General features: G+C 45.7%; 2 protein-coding genes across 6 annotated transcripts in view; both read left to right on the top strand.

The window, feature by feature from the left end:
- The window catches only part of LOC102451909 (dual specificity protein phosphatase 13B-like), a 41,556-nt gene that overhangs the window by 16,499 nt on the left and 12,915 nt on the right, over positions 1 to 12,142 (top strand). For 3 of the 5 annotated variants that reach the window (XM_025186275.2, XM_006126345.4, XM_075935766.1), the window contains exons 2-3: positions 10,124 to 10,315; positions 10,894 to 11,114. In XM_025186275.2, coding sequence (XP_025042060.2) covers positions 10,125 to 10,315; positions 10,894 to 11,114 — 412 coding nt within the window. In that variant the 5' untranslated portion in view covers position 10,124. Of the gene's footprint in view, positions 1 to 7,931; positions 8,242 to 9,927; positions 10,049 to 10,123; positions 10,316 to 10,893; positions 11,115 to 12,142 lie in introns of those variants that run through there. The other 2 variants (XM_075935767.1, XM_014575158.3) reach the window with 2 other exon arrangements.
- The window catches only part of LOC102452319 (dual specificity phosphatase 29), an 81,390-nt gene continuing 80,228 nt past the window's right edge, over positions 10,981 to 12,142 (top strand). The window contains exon 1 of the mRNA XM_075935768.1: positions 10,981 to 11,114. The gene's annotated coding sequence lies outside the window, so the exon portion shown is untranslated. The remainder of the gene's footprint in view (positions 11,115 to 12,142) is intronic.

Below are 12,142 nucleotides of genomic sequence, written 5' to 3'. Positions count from 1 at the left end.
GTCACAGGCCACCCTCCCACTGCCCTTCTCTGCTCTCGCTGTGCCAAAAAAAATCCAACGTCTTCAAGGGGCTGAAGGGTGGGGAGGAGGTTGACTGCAGGATTTGGCCCACGCTGCTTCCTTCGCTCGCCTGCCAAGAGCTAAGCTGAGGCCCTTAGGGCTCCATGTTTCTCATGTTCCAAGCTGATGACCTCATGAGCACCTAGCACTGGGGAGGAAACCGACTCCCTGCACAGTTTTACATGTTTGTGTTTCCCTGCAAATGCCAATAGCATCATTGACACCTAAGGGCCTGACCTCCGGTCTTGGCAGGTAAAAACCTTTCGGGTCACTTTACACTGGGGTTCCTGCTCTTGACGAATATTTATTTAATGAGAGCTAGATGGCCGTAATGAAAGTTACTGGAGAGCATGGTCTAAAATGCAGCAGTAATAAATTCTTAATAGCTGATGGTATAACCAGCAGTTACAAAAAAAATACATTGTAACGTGCAGCTTGTTAACACAATGTCTGGGCCTGTTTAAGGCTGGGCTTTAAATAGCTACAATGCACGCTATTAAAGTGGCACATAAAGTTCGTAACTAGTAAATAAAGGGCCCAATTCAGCAACAAAATATTTCTAGGCAGCAGGGGTGCAGGCGCTGTGGAAAATGGATTTCTGCGTGTTCTCTTTCTGCCGTGCTCCCCAGAGCTCTGTGCTGCAGTCATTTAATAAAAGGAAAAATTTCCTCCTATAGTCAAGTAACAGACTAGACACCGGAGTCTGCAAACCCTTGCTCAAGAGTAGGTGTCACGTAAGCACACCTCATCCCGAGACAGCACAGCCTAATGGCTAGAGTCAGTAACACAAGAGAGTTTGGGTCACTTCCTACCAGGTCCGTCATTGGGACCATGTAGTTTCTGGGTCCTCTAGTTCCACGGCACCAGCCTCTCCCTGAGCTCAATGCAGTCTCTCAAGTCTCTGGCTCCCATCTTCCAGGCCTCTGGCTGGGGTACCTCTGGAGCTCCTGCACCATGTCCTTCTCCTCCGGTGTCCAGCCCAGTCTAAGCTGAGCTGCCCTCTTTTATACTGTTCCAGCCCTTGGAGCATGCTCAGTACGGCTGGGGAGGGAACAAGGCTTCCTCCCTTCACAGGGCATCAAGCCCTCCTAGCCCAGTGCAGGGTAAGCACACCCCGTCACAGCAGGCTTTTCACAAGACAGGGGAAATGCTCACAAGAGTCAAGGTTTGCAGGTCTGGGCCTTATTAATCTTACCCCAGCTATGATATGAATCTTAATTCAATGCCTCAGCAAAGAGGGCCTGGGTGTCCTTTTCTAACCCAGCTCACCCATGTATTTATCAGTATTCAAGCCCAAACAGCCACTTCAGTATCTTGCTTTCCACAGTCAGCCACTTTCTATACCTCACAACCGCTAGAGTTCTGGTCTTACACACCCTCTTGCAGCTACATTCAGACAGATGTCCTCAGGTTACTTTTCGGGGAATGGTGGCTTTTCCCCACATTCAGGGAATGGGCTGATCTAAGTCGAGGAGAGTCTAATGGGCTTTGGATCAAGCCTTAAGTCTTCCTCCTCCAGCATGGAGATGATGAGATCTTCCCAGTCAGTGCACATATATATCCATCCTCTTCTGGAAAGGTATTCCACCATCAGGCTCTCTGCTGATACTGGTGAGTGTGTAGAGTTTATCTTCACAGCTCAGAGACATAGCTGCAATCCCACCTACATCACCTGACAAAACCAGCGGCAGGAAGTGCCTGTTTTGTAGACTCAATGCTCACCGTGGCAACCAAGCAGGAAGGGGTGGTACGGTTGGAACCTTGCTCTCCCAAGCCAGGAAGAGGAGGCGGCTCTCCCGTAAGCAGAGGAGCAAGAACTGTGTTGCTCCAAACTTTAACCCTGACCGTGGCCTTCAATGCAGAGGAGGCAACCTGTTTGAGGAGCCTATTTCCACTTAATAAAAGCAGCCGCACAAGAGAGTGAATCCCCTCCACACTCACCCCTTGAACAAGTACACACGTGCACCTAATACTCACCAGCAGAGATGCAGCAACTAGCTGATGTCACAAGAACATTCGGAGTGTATCTATAGCGCAAGCTAGACCCCTCTGGAGGGACCACATGCTGTCTTGCCTCTTGCAGCATTCAAGATCGGTTATGATCCCAGGTGATTGGCCCACGGAATCACTGAGAAAGGAAGAGAGATGTGAGAGGCTTTACAGAAGGGTGACGTCTCCACAACTCCAGCTGAAGTTCCGAGGAGCCAGGGCAGGCTGAGCAAAATCCTCTGAAAATCAGGCCAAATAGTGATGCCCTTATTGACATTTGGATCTTACACCTTTTTCCATCTATACCTCCACAGCATTCAGTGGGGCTTCACATGGAGTAAGGTCTACACAGTGTGAATAAGAGCATCCCACTCTAGCCCTGTGTTGAGAGAGGTCACTAGGTACCAACCTAATCTCCAGAGAGAAACCAGGCAAAGGATTCATTTTCGTCTCAGGTCACTGGCATGGATTCTGCAGTCACACCAAGGCACATGGCCCTCACCTTCCACAAAACACACAGCTGGTGCTAAGCTTAGTAGGCCGGAAGTGCCTACTCAACTGGGCAATGCTCTTCCCATTACATCCCCCAGCTGCCAGAGAGATTTTCTCACAGACAATTGGCCGCTCAAATACCTTGGGCAGCCCCGGAAGCTGCCAGCATCATGGTGTTCAAATCCAGCCAGTCCTACCTCAGTCAGCACTGTGATTGAGTCACATGGTCTGTCACGCTACATTATAGTGTCAGTGAGACTATTCGGTTAAACGGAAAGAAGGAAGAATGATGACTGATACTTATAATGTGTGGAGATAGAACAAAGAACGCATAAAACCTTGCCTCGGACATATGTTGTCATGGAGTAATCGGCCCAATGGATAGGTTTTCTGAAAAGCATTTGTGGTTTTCAAGCACAGCTGTTAGCCCTGGAATTGGTCCCAGAGATACAGGGTGCGTGAACATGTGTATTACGGTGGGGAAAAGGTGATATTCTACAAATGCACAGACTGAGAATTCCTGATGGGATTAACACACTGAATAGATTATTGAGGTGAGGATACTGATGTCAAGAAATTTTAGTAAAATTTCAGGACCTCTAGCTCACCAGAAAAAAAAAAAAAAAAAAAAAAAAAAAAGGACAGGGAAGGACTAAAGAGAACACGGTGCTAGGGCCTTGGCTTCACTTCCATGCAAAGAACATGGTAGCTCCTAATGAAGTGCCAACACCATTTTGTGCAGCCTTATGTTCTCTGTGAGCCTTACCAATGGGCACCAGTTTGGCTCGGTACTGACTCAAAAGGAACTTAGTCACTAGTCAACATGCCCTATTATTTCCTGCCTTCTTATTTAGCCAAGTATTGTATTTACATTGAAACTAGCAGAAAAGTAATCTGAGTTTCAAAGGACTGAGATTTGTGTTTAGGGACCTTCTCTCAAAGGTCCTCTCCATATTTTTGCAATGCGTAGTTGTTCCCACACCAGGATTGTTGCTTCAGAGCATCCTGCGAGGTTAGATTTACACTACAAAATTATGCCAACCCGGGCATGTGCAGTACTTAAATCACTTTTGCATCTCCACACTATATTCGTTGTGTCAATGCTGCCCATCCTTATCAAAAGCACTTGTACTGACTGTGCTATGAGTGTGGGGCATTGCGGGGCAGCTTCTGAAAGCCAGTCATTGTAAGTAACGCAGAGTCTACATTGACGGTGCATTGACATAACTGCTTCAACATTGACTCCTTCCTCTCCTGTTAGTGTAGTGGGATAGTTATATCAGCAGGAGTGAAATTTTAGTGTGGACACTTACATAGCTGGGTCAACATAAGCTGCATCACGCCAACCTAATTCGGTCGCACAGATCAGGCCAAAGTTAATGAACATGGCTTTGAAGAATCCACAATGAACGCAGTCCAAATGGGCATACATTGTTGCTTGCCTGGGTGGGAAGAAAAGGCTATCCCACTCATCCAGTTGATGATGAAGCGAGACTCCACCGCAGCATCCTCATAAGGGAAATGAAGGAGATCATGTGAACAGAACTTCAAGGCCTAACATCAACTGAAGCTGCCATGAGACATGTCAACTGTTTTCTATGCATATTACTTTTGTTATTCAGTCTTCCCCGGCCCCTCTATGCAGGCTCCCTTGTTTGTCTCTAAGCCTACATCTAGACTACAGCTGGATTAACACTGGTGATCAATGCACTGGGGGTTGATTTAGTGGGTCTAGCAAAGTCCTGCCAAATCAACCACAGATCGCTCTCCTGTCAACCCCGGTAAACTACCCCAAATGAGAAGAATAAGGTAAGCTGATGGGAGAGCGTCTCCCATTGATCCAGTGCAGTGTAAACACTGCAGTAAATCAACCTAAGCTACGTCAACTCTAGCTCTGTTATTCAAATAGCTGGAATTGCTTAACATAAGTCTACTTACTGCGGTAGCCTAGGCTGAGCCTAAGCAATTTCGAGGCAGGGACTATTGTTTACTACATATTTGCACCAAGTCTAGCACAATTGCCCCCTGAATGGATTCGCCTTTAGGCATTACCATAATACGTGTGCTAAACAGCATCAACAATTCTCGAGGAGTTGTTGTGCTAGATACTGGAATCACTGATGACACACTGACCTGTGTTCTACAGGAGGTCAGACTAGATTATCATAATGTTTCTTTCTAGCCTTCAAATTTATTAAAGACTTGCCTGATTGTGGTTCTCCAGCTAACCTTTATTAAATATAAATATATATTTATATTTAATTAAATTACACTACACAGTTCAGCTAAAATTACTAGCTCTAGTAGAAAATGATTCAAAATTAATCTAAATATAGTGCTAACTTTCTTCTAACACGGTTGAATAATTACTGTGATACAATTTCAATAGGGCAAAGACCAGAAATGTTTCATATGACTCTCATTAAGAGCATTCCAACTGATGGGCATTTTCAGACAATATAGCTCATTACATATAAAGTGAGCCACAAAACCAAGCCACTCCAGATACAGAGTAAACAGATTTATGCAAAGTAAGATAAGTTAAACTAGCCAGTCATTAAATATATATTTTAAAAATACTTTACAGTGTCTTTGGACAATCATATTATTTATAATTAATGTGTTCTCCTATTAATGTTGGGCAACCTTGTTTTAAGCAACATGCATCTCTTATTGCAGCTAGACACAATAACTTCATCACTTTGTTTAAAGTGTGCAGTTAAATAAATGGATACAAAATTAATTTGCATGTGAGAACATAGTGTGTGAAAAGTGCTAGACTGAAAACTCAAGCTAAAATAGTCTGGAGTGAATAGTTTCTCCGGTAAATTTTTTGCCTTGTGTTCTGTTTGTAAATTTTCCGTTGGAAGCTATTTATTTTCTTGAATGGACTCATTATGGAACTGATTTCTAACAAGCCATTTTCTATCTATGGATCATAGGTGCTCGGTTTGCTGTGAGTATTTTGTTGTTGAAATTTGAGCAATGATAGCTAGTTTGGATTGGACACAGAAGATACATGCCATGATTCTATGCATGGCTGAATAAATCTGAGTTTTAGAATCAAGCTGTCGTGGAAATATTTGCATGTGAGAATTCCCAATTACATTTCCATGAGTTTACTGTCATGCTCACTGTTTCAGTGAACATCCCTTCTGGTAAAGTCATTTGCTGAAATACAAAATTGATGAGACTACATCTAGACCTTAGTGGAAGGTGATTTTGGAGGGATTCACCCATCTTAGCTTCAGTTGCCAAAACGTTCGGCGTATCTTCTCTTTATCTATAGGGCACATACAGCACAAGCTTCCCTGTACTGCTTAGTCAATATTGCTCTGTTCTCTACTGAAATGACCACCTCTAGAGATACATTTACATGAACACTTTTCCCAACCCTTGCCTAGCACCGATTCAATTTCATCAGCTGCAGCATTGGTGCAACAGCTAGGGAATGTTGGATTGCAGGTGTTTTCACCATCAGAACAGAGTCAGACAACAGGCTGGAAACTGGGGGAAGTGTATAATTACTAGACTGAGGCCATGCCTTCACTTGCTGCGCTGGAGATTGATTTTCTGGCATTTGATTGAGCGGGGCTAGTTAAGACCCACTAAATCAAAGGCTGAGTGTAGCTCTGGTCTGTGCTGGTAATCCTGACAGTCGCAAGGAGTAAGGAAAGCTGATGGGAGTGTTTGTTCCTTTTGGTCTCCCTCTGTGAAGACGGTACCACACTCGGCTTAAGGTAAGCTGGCTCCACTACATATTTTACATAGCTGGAGTTGCGCACCTTAATGTGACCTTCCAGACCTAGTGTAGACAAGGCCCGAGGGCAGAAAAGTCTCCATTGCCCATTCAGTCCTTGGCCACTCTGCTGAGGCCTTCAGTACATTCTGAATGGGTGCTTTAGGTGCCTCTGCACTGACATCTAAGAAAATACTCTATCTGTATTATGGAAAAACTGCCCTTTCCTTCTATAATTTAACTGTCCAATTCCTGGAGGGGCAGTCTGATGAATTTTAAGCCACCCTGTTTCCTAGATCTCATTCAGCAACACAATCCACACAGCACTCTGGACGGGTCACAAGACAGGCTATAATTCATTACTACCGTATGGCTTGGAGAGGCGAGGTGATCAGTTCATTTGGCTCTCAAAAACTCAGCAATATTAACTAAAGTCAACAGAGAATTTTATTCAGCAGAGAAAGAAAGCAGAGGGGAATAACAGGAAGCAGTAAATAAAGAGGCCAAAATAGCTGAAGGAAACTTATAAGGTCATCAGCTGCACCAGAGTGGTCACCAGCCACTCTTCAAGGGACGGGCATATGTCAGAGGAAGGGAAGTTAGCTGCAGCTATTATGAGGTAGGGGATGCTGGGGGAAGCTGCTTTATTTAAAGGAATGACAGATGGTCTGGTGGTTAAGACACAGGAAATGCTATTTCTGTTTCTGCCGCAGGCTTCCTTTGTGACATCGGGCAAGTAATGTAGGTGTTTGAGATCACCCACTGGAGTCAGGGGAGGAATTGACACAATTAGGTTCGTTATGCACTGGAAGGGGGAGTGGAAGTATCTTTGAAGTAGCTCATACTTGGATTGAGCAACGACAAATGGAGGCTACCAGGCTGGATAAATGTGAGTTTTAGAATAAGAGTGCATCTACACAGTACCCTAAAGTCGAAATAAGATTGCATATCTTATTTCGATTCTCTTTCAAAATAGCTTATTTTGAAATTTGGCACGTTCGCACAGCGCCACATTTTGAAATAACGTGTTATTTCGAGACGTCCCTTAGCCCTCAGGGAGCAAGGGTTACAGGGATGCCGAAATAGCGCACCCGTTATTTCAAAATATATTTCAAAATAACGGGGGGCTTGTTAAGACACAGGGTAGCTATTTGGGGATACCCTCAGGTTGTAGTGGAACGGTTTGTGTGTGAGAATTCCAGATTAGAATTCCATGAACGTATTGTAACGCTCACTGTTTCAGTGAACATCCCTTCTCGTAAACTCGTTTGCTGGAATACAAAACCGGCGAGACGAGAGCCAGCCCTTTTCGGAAGGTGATTTTGGAGGGATGTGTAGTGTGTTTGTTCTTAGATGCAAATTCCTGTGCTCCAGCCCATCGATGGGGGGTGGAGAAGGGGAGCAGTGATTGAAAGAGGCCTGGGACTCCAGCCACTGCTGTTGCTGCAGTTTCAGTGATGGCAGCCAGAATTTCAGGCCCTTTAAATCATTCTGGACTGCCACACCATGCTTTCCGGGCTGCCTGTAGGCCTGGGCAGGGGGTGCACCATGGGTCTGGGCAGTGCTCATGGCCAGCTGCCCCAGCCCTGCCCCTTCTGGGAGTTCAGAGCTGGACCCCCCCCCCCCACACACACACACACACACACACACTTTGTCTGGCCGGTGTTCCTTCTCTTGCCTAAAGTAAGCAGAGATGGGGAATTTGGTAAAGGCTCCCGTAATGGACAGGAGGAGCGCTGACCAAAACCCGATGATGAAGGGGTTAAACTCTGGTGGCCAGAAGAACCAATGGGCATGCAGTACTGACATTTGAATTGTATAAGATTCTTTGCCTGCTTTCTTTGTGTGGGAGAGTTAAACCAGGAGTTGAGAGAGACAGAATGATTTAAACCCAGCCAGGACTACCATGCCTCCAGGGAATTCAGGGCATGGAAGTGGACTGAGCCAATAAAAGATTGGAAGTAAGTAAAGGGAAAAGTGAATCTAGTCACAATCAGGATGTTTTTTTATTTTGTGGTTTGGTTTGATCTGCTCTGTGTAGACCTATGCCTCCCCATTTACCATCTAAGCATTTTTTTCCAGACTTTCTCTGTTTTTTATTTGTTTTTCTTAGTTGCTCTGTAACATCTAGCAACCAAGTATGCTTTATCAAGTATGTCTTTTGTTTTGTAATAAAAATCACTTTAAGGTGATGATTTGATTCTTGTGTCCTAGAAGGTACAGGAGGTCTGTCTGGGTGTGTGTCTGCATGTCTCAGGGTATGTCTAGACTGCAGAATTTTTCTGGGATAATCCCGGAAAAGCTCTGCCGCATCCAGGGAATGCATCCACTTTTACAGAACCGTTTCCGAAAAAAGCAGATGTGTTCTCAGAGAGAGGAATAAGGGATGTTCTGAAAGAGGAGTTTTTTCCAAAATCTGGCCCCATGCAGATGGGCCAAGTTTTGGAAAAGCCTCTTCCGAAGGAAAAAGAAAGCGGAAAAAGATACCCAAATTGCGATTTGCAATTTGCATATTTTTTTCTGATAGAACTCTGCAATCTAGACCAGTGTTTCTTAAACTTTTTAAGACCAAGGAACACTGAACAATATTTTTTTTTTTACAAGGATCACCAAGGATTTTTTGTTGAGCAAAACAAAACAAAACAAAAAAGTTGGGGGGGGGGAGAGAAAGGGGAGTTATTGAGAAAAAAAGGGCCCATTTTGAACTCTGTTGTTCTCTGCGGCATACCTCCAACTGCCTCGTGGTACACCGGTGTGCCACAAAACACAGTGTAAGAAACACATCTAGACATAGCCTCAGACTGGCAGCTAATAGAGATGGCAGCTTGTTTTTCCTCTTTTCTTTTTTTAAGCTCTCTTGTGGCAGAAGAGCTTGGGGTAACCTGGGGGTGGCTTCTAGTGTCTGCCCCAGTTTTAGGGATAAAAATTACTTGATGGTGGCAGCAACCCCCCAAAATCTGTGTGTTGTGATTCTGGGGGAAGTATTTATAACCAGTGCCTATAGTGGCAAGGTATATTGAAAGTCTTTGCGGGCCCCTTCCTTCTGCACTTGGAGTACCAGAGTGAGGAATAGCCCTGACAGTTCCATATCCTATGACCAGCCCTCTAAAGCATTCTGGTCCTTTATCATTGGGAAATGTTGCTGTGAGTGAGCTAGGGGCTACGGTGGCCCAACTAGGCTCATTGAGGATTATCCATAAGTAAATTGTCCCCCTATAATTCTTTTTGTTGTGGCGTAGACAAATTGATGACCTCAGCTGGAGTGTTTCTGCTTTTTTCTGCTCCTAAGAATTGTCCCAAAGCTCAAACCCATGTCCAGTTAAAGAACCAAAGAGCTACTCTTCCAAGGGACTGAATAAAGCCAGGCACAATCAACGCCTACGGCATTGTTTCCATCTATAATTCCAACCGTTATTTCCAGACTAGATGTCTAGAGAGGAGAGAGAAAAGGAGGAAAGTAAGTGAAATAAAATTAATCCTCTCCAAAGTGCTAACGCCTACACCCTGCTCATGCAGTTCCTTCCTACTGTGGAAGTTTGTCATCTGGGCAATGAATAGAACCATTGGAATGGAACTATTCAGCACTATCAAAATACTGCCCTTAACCGCGCAATAGATAATTATTCCTACTGTGACTCATATTGTAGGAATAGCACCGAGCCCTTGTCATGAATCAGGGCCCGCTTGTGCGAAGTGCTGTACCAACACAGAGCTGACAGATGGTAAGCTCTTTGAAGGCAGGGACCTTGGAAGTTCTTGCAATGGCAGGTGAGTTTTTGAGTGGGAGGGAGAATGGACCACCGTATAAATTAGGGGGTAAGTCGTCTTCATTCTGTATTTCAGGATGGCTTTCCATTCGTTGTGCACAGAGGACTTACTGCGCCCCAGGATACGAAGCGCTTCCAGCCTGACCCCCAGAAGCCAGAGCAGTTACCAAACGCCACCTCTGACAGAACTTCACCGCCTGCTGTGGACACATACCCCTTCCACTGGCCACGTGAATGAAGTCTGGCCAAACCTCTACGTGGGAGACTTGTAAGTGAGCCTCCTCAAGAACCTGACCTTAAAATAAGACAAAACCTAGGTGATAAATGGGGACTGTCAGATGAAATCACTGGAGAATGGAAGGTTTGGGAGCCATCTGCTAACGGAGGCCCAATCCTTGGCTCTGATTGAATTATGCTTAGAGCAGAACCTAAAAAGGAGAGGCAGGTTTACACCATTTTTATGCCTCCCAAGGTCTAAAATGAGCATGACCATATCTTCTCTGTGCTAGCATAAAAGCACTGCATCAGTACAGCAGCGGAGTACGCTAACAGTGCTTAAAAAATATTTTGTTAAACTATTTTGAAAATCAGAAAAACACCTATGGTGGCAATGAGAAATTCACAAGCCAGTTTATGCTCGGGGGTGGGGTGGGGGACACCGATGGGGGAAAAAAATGGAGCTGCTCCAGTTTGCTAATATTTCAAAGCAGCTAGCGTGCCTTTCAGCACTGTAATAACAATCTATGCACAAGTAATTCCATGATAGTTTGGCCTGGAGATTTGTGGGGCAGTGGGCAGAGAAATCCTTTCACATGCCCAGTATGCCCAAGGTGTTCCTTCTTGCAGATATACCGCTCGGGACAAAGCCCAGCTTCGCCGAATGGGTATCACCCACATTTTGAACGCTGCTGCTGGCCGATTTCACATTGACACCGGAGCTAAATTCTACAGAGAGCTGCCTGTAGATTATTACGGGATAGAAGCCGATGATGATCCACATTTTGATCTCAGCATTTACTTCTATCAAGCGGCCAGATACATAAGAGCAGCACTGAATTCTCCAAGAGGTAACCACACTGGCTGTGCGCGTTACGCGGCTTCCGTTAAAAACAAGCGGCGCAAAGCAGCTAGCGTTCGGCACAAGCAGATTCCAAACAGAGATGGGTGGGAATTGAAATACTTAAGTGACCTCGGCAATGGGTAATGCAGGGGGACTCATGAATGGCCCTCCATCTCAGTGGGCGGCAAGTTGGTCGTATCTAGGACAGTCCTGCAGCATACGCTCGTTTTGTTCGCTCTGCTTGCGTTCCTAGAATTTGCGGGGCCGCCGATTGAACCGTAGCGGCACTTTGATTGGATGCAGAGGTCGTACGCGGCTCTCACAGTCAATGCTGTGTGCAATGAGCATGCACCTCATTCCCTGGCGCCTTGTTTTATGCGCGTGTCACTTTAGTAATATCGGTCGGAAAAAAACTACACGGCCAGAATCCAGCGGAATCTGGACACCCTGCGCATGGGCAGCGGGAAAACAAAATGTCTGGCGGGTGATGTGGAGAACCTGGATGGGCTCAGTTACTCACATGGCTGCCGCCTATGCTCCCAGAGCTGGCCTGGTAAGCTGGTGACCTCATTAGCCATAAAGGGAAGGGGAGCAACTTTCCACCCCACCCTACTAAGAGTAGCAGATCCAGACCTGAAGCTTTGCTACAACTGCAATCTACTTCTCTCTCTCCCACTGTGCACACAAATTCATCTTCACGGAGGTGCTGCTCCACAGCCCCATGATACAGACTCCAGTCGACGTCCGGGGGGGTGGGGAGGGGTCTAGATCAAGCCAGAGTCCTTTGCTAGGGCATTTAGAGATCCAAATCCCAGACCCCAATATTCAGCTGAAATAGTCAGGCCAGGTGCTATGGGGGGAATTAGGGAGGTGAGCGAGTAGTCGACTACACAATAAGCAGGAGCTTATCGGGTAGCACTATCGACTACTCGATCACACACACGCCCCCGCCACCGCTCTGCATTCTTCAAGGGACAGAGAGAAGCTGGCGCACAAAGATGCTGGGTCAGTCTCAGGACAACCCCCACCCCCACT

The sequence above is a fragment of the Pelodiscus sinensis genome, chromosome 8 (assembly GCF_049634645.1).
Source record: "Pelodiscus sinensis isolate JC-2024 chromosome 8, ASM4963464v1, whole genome shotgun sequence".
NCBI lineage: Eukaryota > Metazoa > Chordata > Testudines > Trionychidae > Pelodiscus > Pelodiscus sinensis.
The sequence above is the reverse complement of the archived record's forward strand: the minus strand, read 5'-3'. Positions and strand labels throughout refer to the sequence as shown.